Genomic DNA, 22,669 nt, shown 5'->3' with positions numbered 1-22,669 from the left:
GCCCAGCTAATTTTTGTATTTTTTAGTAGAGACAGGGTTTCATGATGTTGGCCAGGCTGTTCTCAAACTCTGACCTCAGGTGATCCACCTGCCTTGGCCTCTTTTGATTTTTAAAAGCTTTTAAATTCTTTCTTCAATCTCTGTCACCACCCAGTTTTTACTGATGTAAATCACAATCAGTGAACTCTGTTCTTTCTTGTTCATTCACCCATACTTAAAGGAGATGAGGTGATCACGGATCTCTAAAAAAGGTTACTATCAAACTTGGCAGAACTATAAAAAATAATTGGACTTTGCTAGCAAAGAAAACAGTAATATCACGCTAATACTAAAAAAGGAAGAACCAACATCTGCTGCTAAAAACCAAAGATCGCTTGGTGTGGTGGTTCGCGCCTGCAAACCCAGAACTTTGGGGGGCCAAGGTGGGCAGATCATGAGGTCAGGAGTTTGAGACCAGCCTGGTCAATATGGTGAAACCCTGTCTCTACTAAAAATACAAAAATTAGGTGGGCATGGTGGTGCGCGCGTGTAATCCCAGCTATTCGGGAGGCTGAGACAGAAGAATCGCTTGAACCCGGGAGGTGGAGGTTGCAGTGAGCCGAGATCGCCCCACTGCACTCCAGCCTGGGCGACATAGCAACACTCTGTCTCAAAAACAAACAAACACAAACCAAACATCTCACCTATAAGTCATCCAGCCAACTTGCAGAGCCTGGCTCACAGAAACCTACTACCAGTCCCTAAACAACTTATATGTAAGTCCTACTTACAGTGAGCTACTCATATGTGAGTAAGCAGCCTATAACATTGAGACCAGTACTCCCCAGTTACATTTGGCCAGCTGAATAGTACCTGGCATACAATATGTGCTTAATGAAGGAATGAAATAAGGAAAGGAACAAAAAAGGGGACCAATACATGATCAAAGTAGCAGGTGTTTTCGGCCATGCAAACACAGTCAGGAGACTTACCCTATTTGTGGTAATATTACATGTAGTAAACAGTTTTCAAATTTAACCCTGGCCAGGTACGGTGGCTCATGCCTGTCATCCCAGCACTTTGGGAGGCTTAGGTGGGAGTTTGAGACCAGACTGGGCAAGATAGCAAGACCCTGTCTCAAAAAAAAAAATTTTTTTTTCTTTTCCTATTCTGATCTTGTTTTAGGAAGAATGACTGGATAAAGATGAGGAAAGACTATATACTTAGCAGGAGTGGCAAAGACAGCAATATTACAGAGGTGCTAAGATACTGTGAGGAATATGCAGATAGCTGGTCAACTGAAGGAAATTCACACAGAATTACTCGATTGGTTTAGGCAGAGATTTTTTTTTTTTTTGAGACAGAGTCTTGCTCTATCACCCAGGCTGGAGTGCAATGGTGCGATCTTGGCTCATTTCAACCTCCAGCTAAGGTTCTAGAGATTCTCCCACCTCAGCCTCCCAAGGAGCTGGGATTACAGACACCCATCATCATGCCTGGCTAATTTTTTTTTTTGTATTTTTTAGAGACAGAATTTCACCATGTTGGCCAGGCTGGTCTTGAACTCCTGACCTCAAGTGATCCACCTGCCTTGGCCTCCCAAAGTGCTGGAATTACATGTGTGAGCTACTGCGCCTGGCCCAGAGATCATCAATACATCTTTTTTTGGGCTACATTAATTCTGAATAAACCAAGAGTTGGGCAGGCTCATAACAATTATGGAGTAACCAATTCACTGTGGGCTGAACACTGAACTAGGTACCAGCTTGAATTGATTCTACTTGGGAATACAGAATTTCAGACTCCCTTGGAGCTCCCTGCCACCGAATGGAAAAAAAAAAAGAAAAAAGTGGACATAGTTTATCCTTCATTTCTTGTTACTTGGTAGATCACGAGTATTACTACTGCTTATTGCACTTTTAACTGACTACTGTATCTTTCAAATATACCTGTCCTGACAGAATACAGGAAGAAACCAGCCTTGCATTTTAGAAGAATTAGGGAACATAGTCATGATTAAAAGGGTTTGCTCAAACTAGGTCTCTTTCTTGAGAACATCCCCCCTTAGACAGACTGTGGAGACAGCAAAAAAATGTACAGTGGCTAAAGCTGAACAACTCAAAGGGCATCCATGGAAAACACATATATAAGGGATCTACATACAGCAAGATAATGCAAGCTCATGAGTCTGCTCAGGAATGCAGTCCATTACTATACCTCGCTTTGAGACGTTGAATTATCCATCAGCATCACATGGATTAGTCTGGGATCTACCGACTTGATCTCACCACTCTACAGTAGAGGGGAAAAAGATGTTTAATGCCTTGCCCATAAAGACATAATTATGTAATTTCCTAATCGATGTAATTATCTCTTTATTGTTTTGACTCACCTACTAGAATGAAAGCTCCATGACAGCAGAGCTCTCTACTGTCTCATTTACTGCTACAACAGGTTAGAACACGGTAAGCATTCAAATATTTGTTAAGCAAATGAATGAAAGAAGTGAATTCATATCCAAGTGTGCCTTTTAGCGATGTTAATTTTGAATCCTGTATCTCTAAAACCATCCTATTCTGTATAGTATGAAACAAAAAACCTTCAGAACCAATAATCATTAAAAGAATCACTCTAAGGTTAGGTACAGTGGTTCATGCCTGTAATCTCAGCATTTTGGGAGGCCAAGGTGGGTGGATCACCTGAGGTCAGCAGTTCAAGACCAGCCTGGCCAACATGGTGAAACCCCGTTTCTACTAAAAATACAAAAAATTAGCCAGGTGTGGTGGTACGACTGTAATCTCAGTGACTCGGGAGGCTGAGGCGGGAGATTCGCTTGAACCCGGGAGGTGGAGGTTGCAGTGAGCCGAGATCATGCCATTGCATTCCAGCCTGGGCAACAAGAGCAAAATTCTGTCTCAAAAAAAAAAAAAAAAAAAAAAAAAAATCACTCCAGGCCGGGCATGGTAGATCATGCCTGTAACCCCAGCACTTTGGAAGGCTGAGGCAGGATGACCAGGAGTTCGAGACCAACCTGGGGAACACAGTGAGACTCTGTTTAAAAAAGAAAAAAGAATCATTCTACTATTAGAGAATAAAAACCCTGTAGGGGGGCAATTTGATAGAAAATGTCAAATTTATTGTGCATATTCTTTGACCTAGTAATTATACATACAAATTTATTCCAATAAATAATGTAAAAAGATGTTCACTGTGATATTACATGTACTAGTGAAAATATTGGCAATGATTTAAATGTCTATCAATTTTAGATTAGTCATGATATATCTATGTAGTGGAAAAGAATGCATCTATTTTAAAGGATGAGACAGATCTTTACATTTACATACAAAAATGATCATTATATACAATTAAGTAAAAAAGGTAAATTATGTAACTATGTGTACAATATGATCCTATTTGTTACTAAAGTGTGACATATTTATAGACAGCATATAAATTATATATCATATAAATTATGTATCATATAACTCATATATATCATATAAATAAATATATAAATATTTTGGCCGGGTGCACTGGTTCATATCTGTAATCCCAACACTTTGGGAGGCTGAGGTGGGTAGATCACTTGAGCCCAGGAGTTTGAGACCAGCCAGGCAACATAGCAAGACTCCTTCTCTACAAAAAATAGAAAAATTAGCTAGGTGTGGTGGCACACGCCTGTAGTGCCAGCTACTCCAGAGGGTGAGGTGGGAGAATTGCTTGAGCCCGAGAGGCAGAGGCTGCAGTGAGCTGTGATCGCACCACTGCACTCCAACTACTAACCATTATGAATATAATACTACTATCATACATTTATATATTGTTTTACAGATTTCAAAGCACTTTCAGATACTTTAATCTCAGGACCTAAAACAGTGTTGTAAGGTCAGTGGGGGTTTACATATTTACCTCTAGTTTATAGATGAGAACAGTGAAGTTAAGAAAGTTCAATAGCCTTTCTAGGGGTTACACAACTATTAAGTGATAGAGTCAGGGATGGGACCCAAGTCATCTTACACATAGTGAAGTGCTCACCTATCTAAACCATCCTTTTTAAGGGGATGGACAGACCTTAGACAGAATAATGCAGAGTCTCACCTCAGTTACAGATACCTCCATAAGACGAGTGATGGAGTCTTGATGGCTCACAACACCATAGAGCCACCCTTCTTCCCCCTCTGGCTGATATACCTTGACCCTGTGACCTTGAACACTGTAGGGACCTAAAAGGGAGATCAGTCAGTATTGAATATTTTTGGCTAAGCTATATTTCATAATTGTTTCTAAAAGTCAAAGGAAAATTAGGTAATGTAAATATTTGGCACTTTTGGTCCCCTTTTATAGAATTGAACAAATGAGCAATTCCAGATTTACCATACTCAGCAATTTAAAAACAAAACCTGAATGGTTTCTTCCAGTGGTCTTTGTAAATTCTTCATTTATTCACAAATTCCTCAGACTTTCCCAGCCCTCCAATGCCCCCTTGCCTCAATCTTCCAGTTCTGAAAGTATTATAGGAAAGGAAAGCAAACTTCCAAATAAAAAACTACGGTAGTATGAAAATGTAGTTAGATACCTGACATGTATCTAACTACATGTACATGAAAAAAGTGGGAGGCCACTAAGTTGAATGTGCTGTTATGTTATGTTATGTTATGTTGTTATGTTATGTTATGTTATATATGGCCGTTTACATTCTGGTATCTGAGTTTCAATAACAGTGGGTGGAGAGTTCAATTTACGACGTTTCCAGCCTTTTGCACTAATAATAGGCTGAACAAATATAGCACCTGTCTTCCTAGGAACGCAGAGTTTCAAATATATTACTTTATCAGCAGGTAATGTTACTCTGCAATTTAAGCTGTCCTCCAAGGACAGTTTCCCCCCCGCCATATCCTTGTTCATTGAGACTAGATAGCTAAATCGTTACCAATTTTAGATTATTCTCTCTCAGAGCTAAAATTAAGATTCTGTAACTTTTCTATGTCCTACCTCTCCTTCTGTCCACTCAATTTTCTTTTCTGCTACCAATTTTCCTCATATTCTTTCTTCCACTGTATCTTTCCTTGATTATTTAACATCATTTTATCCTGACACCTTCCTTCCCCAATAGGTCAGTTTTTCTACCTTTACCTGTTTAGATTTATTTTGACAAAAGAGAAACAAGGAAACTATTTCCCTGAAAATAATGATTATTATGAGATCAAGAAAGGAAGGGGAGTGAATGTATAACATAAATGAAGCCAATAGTTTACACCTTTTGTGTAGAATCTTGGGCAAAACTTGTATCTGAACTTGAAAGCTAATAATTTTTTTCATTCTTAAAAACAACATGCTTTTAACGTGAATGAGTCTGTGGACACATTATACTCTGCACTCTAAGTTATTTGTTGGTGTTTTTAGTTCTTGAGAAACTTGTAGATTGTAAGTTAAAAAAGCAAAGATTTTCTAATTCATTGCTATATCCCCAATGCCTTAACACTGTCTAGTACATAATATTTAAGAAATTAAAAAAAACTAAAACTCAACTCACAATAAAACTGTATATTATGAAATGCAGAATGAACCGGAAACGCTGGTCTGAATGAGATCCTGTTTTTGCTCTAAGAGCATCTTAAGGGGATGGATGGACCTTAGACAGAATAATACAGAGTCTCACCTCTGTTACAGACACCTCCATAAGACGAGTGATGGAGAGAGAATGAGATCTCTATTCTAGAGATCCAGCTAACTGGAGATACTCTTTATTTTTATTATTTTTTAATAAATAATAATAATTATCCTTCATGTAGCATCTGACTCTGCCCACAAAAAGAAGGTAAGTACAAATGTTTAAGGTTGCGTGGTATCCCATACTATCACTCAACAGTGATCATTCACCTGAATCAGAGTTCAGGGACAGAAGACTATCTGTTCTTACCTCGGCTGAATATCTCCTGTAGCTTTTGGTCACTGATCAAAGCATTAACTGTTTCTCTCAGTGCAGCATGTTCCAAAAGAAGCTGGTTTTGGCTATCTGTTCCCATCTGGTAAAGATAAAAGAAGAAAACAACTGAATGTTAACATGAATAGCAAACATCTAATCAGTTGAGAAAAATCATATCCTAAGGAGCTGCGTATCAACATTTGCCAAACGGTATCTACAGAACCTTAGTCTCAGGCTAGGTGTGGTGATCATGCCTGTAATCTCAGTACTTTTGGAGGCCAAGGCAGGAGGATCGCTTGAACCCAGGAGTTTGAGGCTGCAGTGAGCTATGGCTGTGCCATTGCATTCCAGCCTAGATGGCAGAATAAGACCCTGTCTCTTGAACAACAAAAAAAAGAGAAGAACTCTAGTCTCATGAAATGTTTTGCAAAAATTAAGAATGCTAGGATCAATTAGGATTAGGAAATATTATATATCTTTCTACATACAATAGCCTATTAAAGACTCTGAGAAGATACAGGAAAGAAACTTATTTAGGCCAGTGTTTCTCATACTTATTTGACCACAAAACATTTTATTCCTTGTACATCTTTTTTCTTATTTCAGTATTTATCCAAAATTTACTAAGTGCTATCTCATAAAGCACTAAGATTATAAATATGAATAAAGCAAGGTTGCTGAGAGGGAATGAGGCCTAATGAGCAGGGAAGACATATCAACAAAGAAATCATCATTAACATCTCATGGAAGACAATTTAGGAAATAACTACTCTTGTCTGTCTTAGTAAGACAGTAAAACTCTTAGTCTCCTGATTTTCTTCCTGCAGACAGCAATCCTTACAAGTGAGAAATAAATGTATTTTCCTAAATTCTGAAACTATAACTCAGACACTGGTTTGTTTTAACTATTAACTAGTCCCTTCTCTTTGTAACTATGATACTTCATGCTGCTTGGAACCAGTCCAAACTCCTGGATGTCAATAATGAATAGGCCCCCTTGGACTCAAGTTACAGAAATAGCCACCTCAGAGAAGCTACCTCTTCCTTTTTTTTTTTTTTTTGAGACAGTCTTGCTCAGTCACCCAGTTGCCCAGTCGCCCAGTTGCCCAGGCTGGAGTGCAGTGGCACTATCTTGGCTCCCTGCAAGCTCTGCCTCCCAGGTTCACGCCATTCTCCTGCCTCAGCCTCCCAAGTAGCTGGGACTACAGGCGCCCACCACCACGCCTGGCTAATTTTTTTGTATTTTTAGTAGAGACAGGGTTTCACTGTGTTAGCCAATATGGTCTCGATCTCCTGACCTCGTGATCCGCCTGTCTGGGCCTCCCAAAGTGCTGGGATTATAGGTGTGAGCCACCGCACCCGGCCGAAACCACCTCTTCTGAAGAGACTCAGAATTGTGGTCTTAAATCTTGGGTGGTTTTAGGGTAGGGTAGAGCCGTGTAGAAGAAGAAAGAAGCCTCAGCCACCAGAAGTACTTTTCAAGGGAGCAGAAAAACTTTAAAATGCACAGGGAGATTGGGTACGGTGGCTCACGCCTGTAATCCCAGCACTTTGGGAGGGCAAGGTGGGTGGATCACTTGAGGCCAGGAGTTTGAGATCAGCCTGGACAACATGGCAAAACCCTGTCTCTACAAAGACTACAAAAATTAGCCAGGTGTAATAGCATGTGCCTTTGATCCCAAGCTAGTTGGGAGGATGAGGCACAAGAATCACTTAAAACTGGGAGGTGGAGGTTGCAGTAAGATGAGATCAAGCCACTGCACTCTAGTCTAGGTGACTGTCTCAAAAATAAATAAATAAATAAAATTTATAAAATACCAGGTACGGTGGCTCACGCCTATAATCCCAGCACTTTGGGAAGGCCAAGGCAGGTGGATCGCCTGAAGTCAGGAGTTCGAGACCAGCCTGACCAACATGGTGAAACCCTATCTTTACTAATAATACAAAAATTATCTGGATTTGGTGGCACATGCCTGTAATCCCAGCTACTTGGGAGGCTGAGGCAGGAGAATTGCTTGAATTCAGAAGGCAGAGGTTTCAGCGAGCCAAGATCACGCCATCGCACTCCAGCCTGGGCAACAAGAGCAAAACTCTCTGTCTCAAAAAAATAAGTAAATAAATAAATAAAGGCACAGCGTATTTACTGGAGGAAGTAATATAAGAAACGCTAATATGTTCCCACCTAGCAAAAGGGGAAACACCTATATTTATACCAACAAAGAAATTAGCCATGAGAAAAAAATAGGCTCAAGGCTGAAGCAAGTGTTAAATACCTGAAACAGATGCAGCCCATTGGCATCCGACAGGAACCGAAGCTCTCGATCCAGAAGATATTCCACTGGAACCACAGAACCCAAACCCAATTTATCTACAAGGGGAGTAAAAGTCTGTGAAGTACAATGACAAGAAATTGATTAGAACTTGGGAATTAAAAAAAAATAGCAATTCAAACAAATCTCTAACTTCAAAGAAATAATTATTATATCTTTCATCCCAGTAAATACAGATAAGCTAAAGCATAAGTCCTTGGAAACATTCCCAACCTGGCATCTACCCCTCAAATAGTCAAGGGAAGCTAACTAATGCAGAAAGTCAGCTCAATACTCTTATTGGCTAAAAAGGACAAGAGGAATCAGAAATTCTCCTAATTCTGCCTAGGAACAGGGCCAATCTTGTCAGGTTTCAAGGGAGCTAAATTACAGTAAATTCCCAGAATAAAGAGTTATACTGTTATCATCGCTAGAACTCTTGAAATCTTTGTGAAATTTATAAAATAATTAACGGCATAAATATGGATGGTTAATTCATATTAGCATTTCATAAATAAATAGCCTACAAAAAAGTCATGAAGAGACCCCATATGCACTTATACAAGAGCTTTTCCTAAAAGTTCAACTGGAAAGTGGCCTTAAAAACAAATGAGGCCGGGCTCAGTGGCTTGATCACCCGAGGTCCGGAGTTCGAGACCAACTTGACCAACATGGTGAAACTCCGTCTCTACTAAAAATAGAAAATTAGCCCATTGTGGTTGTGTGCCCCTGTAATCCCAGTTACTTGGGAGGCTGAGGCAGGAGAATCGCTTGAACCCAGGAGGCGGGGGTTGCAGTGAGCCGAGACAGCGCCATTGCACTCCAGCCTGGGCAACAAGAATGAAACTCCTTAACAACAACAACAACAAAAAAAAACAAATGACAGGGCTGGGAGAAGTGACTCACCTGAGGTTAGGAGTTCAAGACCAGCCTGGACAACATGGTAAAACCCTGTCTCTACTAAAAATACAAAAATTAGCTAGGCATGGTGGTGCATGCCTGTAATCCCAGCCACTCGGGAGGCTGAGGCAGGAGAATCGCTTGAACCCGGGAGGTGGAGGTTGCAGTGAGCCTAGATCGTGCCACTGCACTCAAGCCTGGGTGATAGGGTGAGACTCCGTCTCAAAACAACAACAACAAAAAAAGCAAATGAAAAGACAGTTTAGTAAGTGATGATATATATCATCAATAGGTTAAAAAGATTGTTTTGAATATTATTTATTTAATTTGGTTAGCCACATGAGAATTAGGATTTTTTAGAAGTTACCATTTATACCCATACTTTGCTAATAGGACAGACAGAAACAAATGGATACTCTCACAATTAAATTTTATAACACACAGCCAGGCACAGTGGCTCATGCCTATAATCCCAGCACTTTGGGAGGCTGAAGCAGGTGGACTGCTTGAGCCCAGGAGTTCAAGACCAGCCTAGGCAACATGATGAGCAACCATCCCTACAAAAAATACAAAAATTAGGCTGGGTGCAGTGCTGTGCATCTGTAGTCCCAGCTACTTGGGAGGCTGAGGTGGGAGGATGGTTTAAGCCTGAGGGTCAGAGGTTGCAGTGAGCTGTGATTGCACCACTGCATTCCAGCCTGAGTGACAGAGCCAGACCCCGTCTCAAAAAAATAAAATAAATTTTATAATGCTATTTTATTTCACTCCATAATTGAAAAAAAACTTCAAAGGTTACAAATAATGTTTCAAAACCTTGCTCTGAGAAAAGACTAAAGGTGAAAAAATTCTTTTCATTGTTTTTTTTTTTTGTTTTTGAGACAGGGGTCTCACTCTGTCACCCAGGCTGGATACAGTGGCACAATCATGGCTCACCGTAGCCTCAACCTCCTGGGCTCAAGCCATCCTCCTACCTCAGCCCCACAAGTAGCTGGGACCACAGACATGTGTCACCAGACCTAGCTAATTTTTATATTTTTTGTAGAGATGGGGTTTTGGCATGTTACCAGGATAGTCTCAAACTCCTGAGCTTAAATGATCTTCCTGCCTCAGTCTCCCAAAGTGCTGGGATTACAAGGCATGAGCCACGGTGTCCGGCCAAAAAAATTCTTTCATATCAAATATCACCTAATATAAAACGTTTTGGAGGACAAAGGAGAAAAGACTGCTCCTAATTTTTGCATTAGTAACTTCAGAATAAACGTATGTTAAGGACAAAGTATACAGTTCTTATACATACTCTGTCTGTAACATGTCATAGTTATGTTTATAGGAGTAAAGCTCAGATACGTTCCCACCCAGTAAAAGCCACTCACCAGGGCTGGCCATTGTGCAATGGAGACTCGAATACCCTGGAGAAGGACTGGGTCCTCACGGGGTGCCCATACAAGAGATCCTTCCAGCAGAAGCACAATAACTTCTTCAGCATGAACTTTTACCCAAGAGTGTTGTTTCCAGTTACAGCCATCAAATTCTACAAAGATCTGCAAAAAGAGATAAAAAGCAGTTTGGAAGTCACACTTGGAAAAATCTCACACTATACTTACAAATGAACATAAACCCCACTGTTCTGAACAACTGACTAGGAATAATTCTAACTTGTGTTTAAGATCTTTTAATGGATGTCAATAAAAATTGATCTTCAGAGCCAGGAAGCTGGTCTCAGCCCCATTCTGAAAAGGAGGAACAGAGTTAAGGAGGCATGAACTATTCACAGTCATTCAGTAATTTTTAGTCATGTCCCTACTGAAATTGGCAACTCTTAGTTTCTAATTCATATTTACACAAACTAGCTGAGGGCATACTATACTAGGTTCACGAGTACAGAAAGGAATCTGGCATACTTCTTGGTCTCAAAAAGCTCATAATCCAATGGGAAGAAATTTTTAATACTTCTATTGAAATTGTGAACTTTTAATTATTTTTTCAATAGGTGATGTATGTATATGGCAAAAATTCAAAAAGATAAAATACTGAAAAACATCGTTCTCCCATTCCTGTGTGTGGATTCTATTGATTGATTGAGACAGGGCCTCACTCTGTCGCCCAAGCTGCAGTGAAACGGCGTGATCTCAGCTCACTGCAACCTCTGCATCCTGGGCTCAAATGATCCTCCTGCCTCAGTCTCCCAAGTAGCTGGAACTACTAGCATATGCCACCATGCCCAGCTTATTTTTTGTAGAGACACAGTTTCACCATGTTGCCCAGGCTGGTCTTGAACTTCTGAACAAGGGATCTGCCCACCTCAGCCTCACAAAGTCTAGGATTACAGGCGTGAGTCACTGTGCCCAGCCTTTTTTAAAATTTAAAATTAAATTAAAATTAATTATTTCAGTAGAGATAGGGTCTTACTATGTTACCCAGGCCAGTCTTGAACTCCTGGGCTCAAGTGATCCTCCTACCTTGGCGTCCCAAAGTGCTGGGATTATAGGTGTGAGCCACCACACAAAGCTGCATGTGGATTCTTAAGTGCAACTGTCAGCAGTAATCTCACATCGGCTAGCAGAGACTTGCTGTAGTCACAATGCTTTCTTCTTCCCTGAACAGATACTTCACTTCTTGAGATATACTTAAGTAGACACTGTATTTATACAGTTCTGAAAGCAGATTACATTAAATGAAGCTACATTTTTCTAATAAATACTATGCTTAGATTTGACCTTTTTTTTTTTTTTTTTGGAGACAGAGTCTTACTTTGTTGCCCAAACTGAGTGCTGTGTGGCACAATCATGGCTCACTACAGCCTTGACTTCCTAGGCCCAAGCAGTTCTCCCTCAGCCTCCTGGGTAGCTGAGACTATAGGCGCACACTACCATGTCCAGCTAATTTTTGATTATTTGCAGAGACAGGGTCTCACTATGTTGCCCAGGCTGGTCTTGAACTCCTGGAGCCAAGCAATCTTCCTGCCTCAGCCTCACAAAGTGCTGGGATTATAGGTATGAGCTACCCTGGCTGGCCCCAGCTTTGACTTTCTATATAAATTCTGACTTCTGAAGATGAGTCAACACAGCATCAAAAGCTACATATGTGGCCAGGCACGGTGGCTCATGCCTGTAATCCCAGAACTTTGGGAGGCTGAGGCAGGTGGATCACAAAGTTGGGAGTTCAAGACCAGCCTAGACAAGATGGTGAAACGCTGTTTCTACTAAAAATACAAAAATTAGCTGGGCATGATGGCGGGCACCTGTAATCCCAGCTACTCAGGAGGCGGAGGCAGAGAACTGCTTGAACACGGGAGGTGGAGGTTGCAGTGAGCCGAGATTATGCCACTGCATTCCAGCCTGAGCAACAGAGTGGGACTCTATCTCAAAAAAAAGCTACATATGTATATAAATTATCACTATTTATAATAGATATGTCCAGTGCCTAATATATAGCTGGTCACAAAAGGGCCAGAGTATTTATTTATTTATATCCCACTCCATCAACTAAGGATTTTTGTTGGCTTTTGGGAAACACGTGTAACAAAACAATAAATTATAAATTAAAATCAGAGCCAAGCAAACTACAACAGGAAGTCACTATCAAAGTTAAAAAAAAAAGGAAAACTTAGCAGGAAATAAGGATCTATATAGCTGCTGTGATTCTATGACTTTTTGTTTTTTGAGACAGAGTCTTGCTGTGTCACCCAGGCTGGCACGATCTTGGATCACTGCAACCTCCGCCTTCTGGGTTCAAGCGATTCTTCTGCCACAGCCTCCCGAGTAGTTGGGACTATAGGTGTGCACCACCACGCCCAGCTAATTTTTGCATTTTTTGTACAGATGGGATTTTGCCATGTTGGCCAGGCTGGTCTCGAACTCCTGGCTTCAACTGATCCACCCACCTTGGTCTCCCGAAGTGTTGGGATTACAGGCGTGAGCCACTGGGCACAGCCTGTGTAACATATTTGGCTTTAAGTTTCCCAAAGCCCAATATAAAAATGGAGACAAAGTCAGTTGCATAGTTCTTGTTGTCCACAAGGAAAACACACAGCAATTACTCAGGGAAGCAAAGCTTCTCCAACTACTTGGCTCTATAAAATTTCTCACGTGGGCCGGGCGCGGTGGCTCAAGCCTGTAATCCCAGCACTTTGGGAGGCCGAGGCGGGTGGATCACGAGGTCAGGAGATCGAGACTATCCTGGCTAACATGGTGAAACCCCGTCTCTACTAAAAATACAAAAAAAAACTAGCCGGGCGTGGTGGCGGGCGCCTGTAGTCTCAGCTACTTGGGAGGCTGAGGCGGGAGAATGGCGTGAACCCGGGAGGCGGAGCTTGCAGTGAGCCGAGATCACGCCACTGCACTCCAGCCTGGGAGACACAGCGAGACTCCGTCTCAAAAAAAAAAAAAAAAAAAAAAAAAAAAATTTCTCACGTGAGGCCGCGCGCAGTGGCTCACACCTGTAAGCCTAACACTTTGGGAGGCTGAGGCGCGCGGATCAAACCTGAGGTCAGGAGTTCGAGACCAGCCTGACCAACATGGAGAAACCCCATCTCCACTAAAAATACAAAATTAGCTGGGCGTGGTGGCGCATGCCTATAATCCCAGCTACTCAGGAGGCTGAGGCAGATGAATCACTTCAACCCAGGAGGCGGAGGTTGCGGTGAGCCGAGATTGTGCCATTGCACTCCAGCCTAGGCAACAAGAGCAAAATTCTGTTTCAAAAAAAAAAAAAAAAAAAGCTCACATGAAACTTCTTAAGGCAACACTAAGTGATGTAGGACAATATTAGAATCCCCATAGACATGACTCCCAACTGGCAACTACGGAGTTACCAGGAGAATCTGTAAGTATTAGGGGCACCAAGCATTTCCTAGAATGAATGTCAGAGGTCTTGCAGATGTATGTACTATCATTTTTCAAATACATGTAGATGATGTAATTAATAAAATTCAAATCTATTAAAAATTGTTAATAAAATTTTATGTTGATTTTACCACAGTGAAAAAAATTTGAAGAAAAATATTACTGAATTCACAATAGCTTTTTGTTTGTATACGTGTTCTCAAATAACCAACATAAAAATTATAATGATATGAAAATTCAGGAAATTTACACTTGGAAAGTATGGAACCATAGCTCAGTAGCCTGGCTACTGGTTTAATCTCTTCACAGGTAACAAATCCTTGTGAACTGAAGTGCATTGCTGAAAAGTTATCCCAAAAGTTAAATTCGTTATAAAGTTCTAGTTCTATTATCTATAATACTCCAACAAAGAAATTAGCAATGAGAAAAGTAAGCTTCATTTCTACTTAATAAAAAGATGCAAGGCTCAGAGAGGAGAAGAATGATTTTTACAAAGAAAAAGGACAGAACACTGAACTGCAGTATATTTAATATATAAATAGGCTCATTCATACATACATGTTATAGGGGAATAAGACATAGTCCCTGCCTTCAGGTAACTTACAGGCAACTGGAAAGAGAGAGATGTATTCAAACTTACTTTAAGTGCAGACTCCGGCACCAAGAAAGGCAGCATAATGTACAAAGCTTGGAGCTCATGTTCCAGGAGGCCTGGATTAGTGTCTCAGTTCCACTCTCTTGCAAAACCTAGATAACTTACTTTTCCCTCCTCAAATCTTAGTTTTCTCTTACCTCATGGACTGGTTGTGAAAATTAAATAAAGGAACAGATTCTAAAGCACTTTGGCTGATTATAAAGCACTATTTGGGCAACAGTATGTCACAGGATAAATAGAAACAGGGTAAAAAAAAGTATGGTGGGTATTCAGAGGCACAAGATCACTTCAGAGGTGCAGAGGAACTGATAGAGACTGAGGACAACAAAAGCCCCAGTTAAGTTCTGGGATGGCCAGGAACTATTTAACATACTATGGAGGAAGCAGTAGCAAATAAGGCTAAAAAGGCTAGGAGTAGATGTGGAAGACCTTGAACACTTGGATAAAAGATTGGCGCTTCATCCAGCTGTCAATGGGAGGTGTGGGTGTGTGCATGCAACTATCATTAAAAGGTTTTGTGTGTGTGTATATGGTGGGGGAGTAGTAGGGAGTGTTCTTACATGACCCAGAGTTAGGGGTAGTAAAATGAGGAAGGAAGTGACTTGTGCTTATGAGAATCCAAGAGCCCTATCACAAAGTTGATGACTAGCTGAACACAGAAGTACGGGAGAATTGAAAAATGACTTCGATTTTGAACCAGAGAAAAGAAGTGCTGCCATCACAAAGATGAACTGATCTCAGGAGGACACAATGGCTGGAGGACAGAAAAGACCTTGCAAACCATGAAAAGCAGCCTGGAATGTTCAATACCCAGATTGGATCTGACCCTGAGTGACACAGTACTCTACCAGGTGTCCTCAGAAAACCAAAGGTTGAGGCTCTATGGTAACCAATGGCTAGGTGCCATGATGAATAGTTCTAATCTGCCAACCACTTTAAAAATCAACATAGGAATCATAATATTCTATGTTATACCAACACACAAAAACAAGAACAACACTAAAATAAGCCACTGGGCTAAAGCTGTAATGATTTTTATTCTTTGTAGATAAGAATTTGAATATTTTAAAAGTTAATATTCAAGAATCCAATACTATCATCACATACCTAAAAACATTAGGAAAAAGTTAAAATATTTGGGAGTTACATTTTACCTAATTTAAGGGCAATTATCTCTTACCTTACTTGGGGAAAGGATATGGAATAAAGTGTTAAATCTGAAAAAACCCTGGGATCAAACGACAGCTCCAATCTGATAATATGAATTTGTTTTGAAAGCAATATGGAATGTAGATATATATAAACATGGACTATGGATATATGTAAACATATTCCCTCAAGAGTGAAGCTTGTTTCTGGCCCAGGACTGTACTTGGCTTCCTAGCTACAAAAATGAAAGAGTTGAACATACAAGGTAAAGAATCATTTCACGTGGGACGCGGTAGCCCACATCTGTAATCCCAGCACTGTGGGAGGTTGAGGCGGGAGGATCACTTGAGTCCAGCAGTTCAAGAGTTCAAAACCAGACCTGGCAACATAGCAAGATCCTGTCTCTACAAAAAAAAAAAAGAAAAAAAAAAAGAAAAAATTAACCAGGCATAGTGGGGTACACCTGTAGTCCACACTACTCAGGAGGCTGACATGGGAGGACAGCTTGGGCCCAGGAGTTCAAGGCGGGAGCGAGCTATGATCATGAGCCTGTACTCCAGCCTGAGCAACAGAGTGAGACCCTGTCTCAAAAAAAAAAAAAAAAAAAAAAAAAGAAAGAAAAGGAAGAAGAATCATTTTAAATCTAAGTACATAGAACACATACTCTTAATGGTAGTGGCCAGGGCACAGGACACAAAGAAGGGATATAAACTAGCAAAAATAAAGGTAGTGATTGGATTGAGTCAGAGATGACCAAGGGAGGCTGATAATCTTAGTAGGGGAGGACTAAAACAGTTTGAGTTTTTTTTTGTTTGTTTGTTTTTCTTTTTGAGAAGGACTCTCTGTTGCCTAGGCTGGAGTGCAGTGGTGCGATCTCGGCTCACTGCAACCTCTGCCTCCCGGGTTCAAGCGATTCTCCTGCCTCAGCCTCCTGAGTAGCTGGGATTACAGGTGCCCGCCACCACACCAGCTAATTTTTGTATTTTTAGTAGAGATGGGGTTTCACCATCTTGCCCAGGATGGTCCTGAACTCCCAACCTCATGATCCACCTGCCTTGGCCTCCCAAAGTGCTGAGATTACAGGGGTGAGCCACCACGCCCCGCCAAGATAATTTTTTAAAAGCCTGATTAAAACAAACCATGATCAGCTAAGAAATTTTTTAAAAAGTCAGATTAAATTTCTACTATTAGAGTAAAAGTAGCAAATGGTACAACACATGCTTCGGTTAGAACCCAAGGATTACATGTAAAGTATTTTATTAGTTAAGAAAAGTTAGTGTTAAAATTCTTGCTTTCATTTCTCTTTGTGGTCTACATGTGATTTATATTCATTTTAGTGACATTTAAATAAGTTCTTTAAAAATAAATTATCCTAAGTTTGACAAAATCAGATGGTAGTAATCCAAGTGATATGGGGCTTCATGTTTGTCATGTAATCATCAGTTTGGATTCTGGCTGTTCTCAAGGCCATTCTTACTATAATTAATAACATTATTCGTTTATTCACTCTCTTAACACAAATAGAATGCCTCTTATAAGTGAAGCATTTGCCAGGGCCAAGAATATCAAGGTAAATAAGGCAGCAAATTGACAGTAGGGACTCACACCCTAGATGAGCCCAACAGAGAGGTACAGAAATTATTTCAGTGCGAAGTAATCAGGATAATAATAAAGATTTGAATAGGCTATGTTAGATTAGACAAGATGTCTGCTTTGGGAAACCAGAACATTTTCAAGAAGAGGTAGTAGTATACAAACTGGGTCTTAAAGGACAAGCTGCATACTTCTGGCAGAAAAAAGAAGGAAAGACTTTCCAGCAGGTGCAAAGGCAGAGAAAAATAAAAGCAGATCAAGTGTCCTGGGAGCAGTAGGAGGAGGTGGTTAGTAAGTAAGCTGTAAAGCGCTCTGACTGGCATATTAATGGTTGAAAAATTGAAACCTGTTGACAAAGATGCTGTTTGGCCAGGAGTGGTCTTTCGTTTGTTTATATTGTGCATTTGAATATCTTTTTTTTTTTTTTTTGAGACGGAGTCTCGCTCTGTCACCCACGCTGGAGTGCAGTGGCCGGATCTCAGCTCACTGCAAGCTCCACCTCCTGGGTTCACGCCATTCTCCTGCCTCAGCCTCCCGAGAAGCTGGGACTACAGGTGCCCGCCACCTCGCCCAGCTAGTTTTTTGTATTTTTTTTTAGTAGAGATGGGGTTTCACTGTGTTAGCCAGGATGGTCTCAATCTCCTGATCTTGTGATCCGCCCGTCTCGGCCTCCCAAACTGCGGGGATTACAGGCTTGAGCCACCGCGCCCGGCCTTGTGCATTTGAATATCTTTAGGCAGTGTGTGCACTTCCAGCGGCTGCCAATGCCCACTACACCTTTTGGTCTGTCACCCAGCTGTTTTTCACAAGTCTGGTTCCTCCCTAGACCTATCTGAGCTTATGTTGCCTCTACAGGCCTTGAAGGAGCACTGACAGTTTTAAAGGTGGTGGGGAGACCTAGTAAACTATAGAAAGATAATGGGGTCCAGGAATGGTGGCTGATGCCTGTAATCCCCAACACTTTGGGAGGCTGAGGTGGGAGGATCACTTGAGCCTAGGAGTTCAAGACCACCCTGGGTAACATAGGTGAGACCTTATCTTTACAAAAATAAAAAATTAGCTGGGCATAGTGGTGTGCACCTATAAGTCTTAGCCACTTGGAAGGCTGAGGTAGGAGGACTGCTTGAGCCCATGAAGTCAGGGCTACAGTGAACTATGATCATGCCACTGCACGCCAGCCTGGACAACAGTGAGACCCTGTCTCAAAAAAAAAAAAAAAAAAAAAAAAAAAAAAAAAAAGAAAAGAAAAGAAGGAAAGAAAAAAGAAAGACAATGGGGGGAAGTTCTCAAAACTCAGTTTAAACAGGAAATCAAAATGGAAATTATAAAGCATTTTATAATTAGGTGAATAACTAAAATACAACTTATACTATGGAATAAATAATAGGAGTTTTTAAAAATGAGATCTATCTAATAGACCAATGTGGAAAGATCACTGAGATACACTATGTGAGGGAAAAAAAGCAAGTTGCAGATTATCTGAGGGGAGGGGATTGTGAGTGGGAGGGCTGGGATGAGACAGTGAACAGTATTTTAGCCTCATCGGTAGATGTTTCCTTTTTTAAAAAAGAATTTACTTATTTATTTATTTATTTATTTGTTTGAGACAATATCACTAGGCTCACCGCAATCTCCGCCTCCCGGGTTCAAGGCATTCTGTGCCTCAGACTCTCGAGTAGCTGGGATTATAGGCAAAGCACCACCACGCCCGGCTAATTTTTGTATTTTTTGTAGAGATGGGGTTTCACCATGTTGGCCAGGCTGGTCTTGAACTCTTGACCTCAAGTGATCTGGCCGCCTTGGCCTCCCAAAGTGCTGGGATTACAGGTGTAAGCCACTGTGCCTGGCCTAAAAGAATGTATTTATAATTAACTTATTTTTTTTTAAAAAAGAGGAAAGAATTGCCTTTGGGGTCAGGTTGGAAGATATGGATGGAAGAAACTGGAAGCAGGGAGACCAATTACAAAGCAATAATAACCCAGTTAAAAGACCTAACCCAGTAAGGGCCGTGCGTGGTGGCTCATGACTGTAATCCCAGCACTTTGGGAGGCCGAGGTGGGCGGATCACCTGAGGTCAGGAATTTGAGACCAGCCTGGCCAACAGGGTGAAACCTCCGTCTCTACCAAAAATACAACAATTAGCCAGGCGTGGTGGCAGGCACCTGTAATCCCAGCTACTCAAGAGGCTGAGGCAGGAGAATCGCTTGAATCCGGGAGGTTGCAGTGAGTGGAGATTGCCCCATTGTACTCCAGCCTGGGGGACAAGAGCAAGACTTTGTCTCAAAAAAAGAAAAAAGAAAAAAAAAGAATACTGGATGAATGTAAAGTATATTTGAGAAATTAGAGATAAAAATAACAGGATATGGTGATGACTGTGAGATGGTAAAGGAAATCAAAGATAACTTTCCAAGGCTCCTAAATTTTCCAGTTTTCCTACCTATACTCCAAACAAAATGTGAACTCTGTTAAAAATAATATTACACAACTGTGGGATATCTTGTCAAGGTGGGAGTAGATGCATGAGTTGAATACCTCTGTTTTCAAATTAAAAATAATTTTCTCTTTACAGTTTCTTTGACTCTCAAGAGATAGCTTTCTACCAAATATCCCCAAATTTTTCTACTTTCTAACATCCTGAATAAAATAAATGTGAAGTACATGGGAACAACGGAAATAACCTGAATCTAGTGCTTTCAGGGGTTGTGGAATGACAGATATAGATTTGCATCCCACCTCTCCCATTTCTTAACTGTGTAGCCTGGAGCAAGTCACTTTAGCCTCTTTGAGCCTCACTTCCTTTGCCTATAAATAGGGACAATAAAGACCTCAAAGGATTGCCTGTAGGATTACAAGAAATAAAGACTTTAAATGCGTAGCAGAATATGGGCTCCAGATAAATGCTTACTCCATAAGCAAACTCAGGTCAGAGTAAAAACTGGCATGACTTTTTTTTTTTTAAATTGCTATATATCAAGAATCTTAAACATGTACATACTCAGTGTCTATCATATCACTTCGGACCATAATCCTAGTAAATAACCCTAAACACTGAAAAGGTTTTATTCACAAAAATGCTCACCATGGCATTATAGATGAAGCCTAAAATCTGAAACAATTTTAATATCCAATGAAAGGGGAAGAGTTAAATTACTCAGCCAAAAAAAATTACGTGCATAAGATTACGTTCAAATTCCTTGCACAGCATTTATTATTTTCTTTTGGGTTATAAAAGCAATACATGAATTACCAGTGGAAAATACAGAAGAGCACCAAGAAAATTAAAATCACCCATAAAACGAATAATTTTTAGTAAAAAAGGAAAATAACAGGCTGAGTGTGGTGACTTATACCTGTAATCCCAGCACTCTGGGAGGCTGAGGCAGGCAGATTATTTACGGTCAGGAGTTCGAGAACAACCTGGTCAACGTGACGAAACACCATCTCTACTAAAAATACAAAAATTAGCCGGGCATGGTGGCACAGCACCTGTAATCCCAGCTACTTGGGAGGCTGAGGGAGGAGAATGACTTGAAATCGGGAGATGGAGGTTGCAGTGAGCACAGATCGTGCCACTGCACTCCAGCCTGGGCGACAGAGTGAGTGAGACTCCATCTCAAAAAAAAAAAAAAAAAAAAGAGGAAAAAAGAAAAAGAAAAATAAAGAAAATAACTGCCACATTAAATGAAAAAGCAAAATTAAAAATTAAAAATGCAGTATGAGGCCAGGCGCGATGGTTCATGCCTGTAATCCCAGCACTTTGGGAGGCCAAAGCGGGCGGATCACGAGGTCAGGAGATTGAGACCATCCTGGCTAACACGGTGAAACCCCGTCTCTACTAAAAATACAAAAAATTATCCGGGTGTGGTGGCGGGAGCCTGTAGTCCCAGCTACTCAGGAGGCTGAGGCAGGAGAATCACTTGAACCCAGGAGGCGGAGGTTGCAGTGAGCCGAGATCACACCATTGCACTCCAGCCTGGGAGACACAGCGAGACTCCGTTTCAAAAAAAAATAATAATAATTTCTACATTTTGTATAATGGACATGCATTACTTTAGAATTAGAAAAAGAAAACACCAAATGTTTCAAATCTAAGAAAACAACCCGGACGCAAATCACAAAACCAAAGGCAAGTGTACCTTGGATTGGAGTCCCAAATGTGACTCCAATATCAAGATGAAAAAATTAGTAGTGAGTCCATATCAATAAAAACATGTAAAAGAAAAAAATTGAAAGATTATAAAGATAACGGGGCCGCAGAGTAGAAATTCCGTAATAAATCGGAAGTGAACATCAGCCTAATAGGGGCTTCAAAATGTTCTACTTTTTTTAGACAGAGTGGTTAGAGAAAAGAAGAGAAAAAAGAGAAAAATCCATGTTTCCTGACCTCCATGAATTTACAGTCTAGTAGAACAGATAAGCAAGTGTGGAGGATGGAAGACTTTCCCTCTACCTTCTGAAGGTTAGGTGATTAACAGTCAGCAGTTTAAGGAGAGAAAAATAATACAAATTTGTTACATGTAGGGGGCATCACAAGAAGGAAAAGTAAATACCCAGAACCCAGTGAGACTGAGAAGCTTTCTTGTATTTCTAAAGAAATTATAGAAATAGTTTTTATATAATTATATAATTATAAAATTATAGAAATAATTATATAATAATATAAAATTACAGAAATAATTACATTTCTATATTTCTCATAGGCAACTTAGGGGAGAGTAAACCACATACATTATTCACTTATTTAAGATATTGTGTGTGTGTGTTTGTGTGTGTGTATACAAAAAAATCCTGGGCTCAAGTGATCTTCTCTATAGGTCCACACCACTGAACCTGGCTTAATGATTTTTGGGAAAAAAATCAATGGGTCCTCAGAAGAACAGGTTGACAGCTAAAGTTGCCTGTCTGCATGTGGTATAGACCTCCAGTCTCATCTCCTGTGATAGGAATTAATCTGCCCTGGTTGATAAGGTTAGCAGGGAAGAGATTCATGACAATAGCGTTCCTTCTTTTTTTTTTTTTTGGTTTCTTTCAGGCTGGAGTGCAGTGGTGCAATCTTGGTTCACTGCAACCTCTGCCTTCCAGGTTCAAGTCATTCTTGTGCCTCCGAGTAGCAGGGATTACGTGCGCCACCACGCCCGGCTAATTTTTGTAATTTTTAGCAGACATGGGGTTTTGTCATGTCGGCCAGATTGGTCTTGAACTCCTGGCCTCAAGTGATCTGCCCACCTCAGCCTCCCAAAGTGTTGGGATTACGGGCGTGAGCCACAGCGCCCGGCCTAGAGTTCCTCTTGGAGGATGTGTCTTTAGGTAG

At 40.7% G+C, this 22,669-nt stretch overlaps 1 protein-coding gene across 7 annotated transcripts in view; it reads right to left on the bottom strand.

The window, feature by feature from the left end:
• The window catches only part of KDM3B (lysine demethylase 3B), an 86,365-nt gene that overhangs the window by 54,874 nt on the left and 8,822 nt on the right, over positions 1 to 22,669 (bottom strand). For all 7 annotated transcript variants that reach the window (XM_078005238.1, XM_015140983.3, XM_078005239.1 and 4 more), the window contains exons 2-6: positions 10,491 to 10,658; positions 8,182 to 8,295; positions 5,903 to 6,008; positions 4,081 to 4,205; positions 2,197 to 2,271 (exon numbers count right to left, since the gene is read on the bottom strand). In XM_078005238.1, coding sequence (XP_077861364.1) covers positions 2,197 to 2,271; positions 4,081 to 4,205; positions 5,903 to 6,008; positions 8,182 to 8,295; positions 10,491 to 10,658 — 588 coding nt within the window. The remainder of the gene's footprint in view (positions 1 to 2,196; positions 2,272 to 4,080; positions 4,206 to 5,902; positions 6,009 to 8,181; positions 8,296 to 10,490; positions 10,659 to 22,669) is intronic.

Source organism: Macaca mulatta, chromosome 6, assembly GCF_049350105.2.
Source record: "Macaca mulatta isolate MMU2019108-1 chromosome 6, T2T-MMU8v2.0, whole genome shotgun sequence".
In the NCBI taxonomy this organism is placed as follows: domain Eukaryota; kingdom Metazoa; phylum Chordata; class Mammalia; order Primates; family Cercopithecidae; genus Macaca; species Macaca mulatta.
The sequence above is the reverse complement of the archived record's forward strand: the minus strand, read 5'-3'. Positions and strand labels throughout refer to the sequence as shown.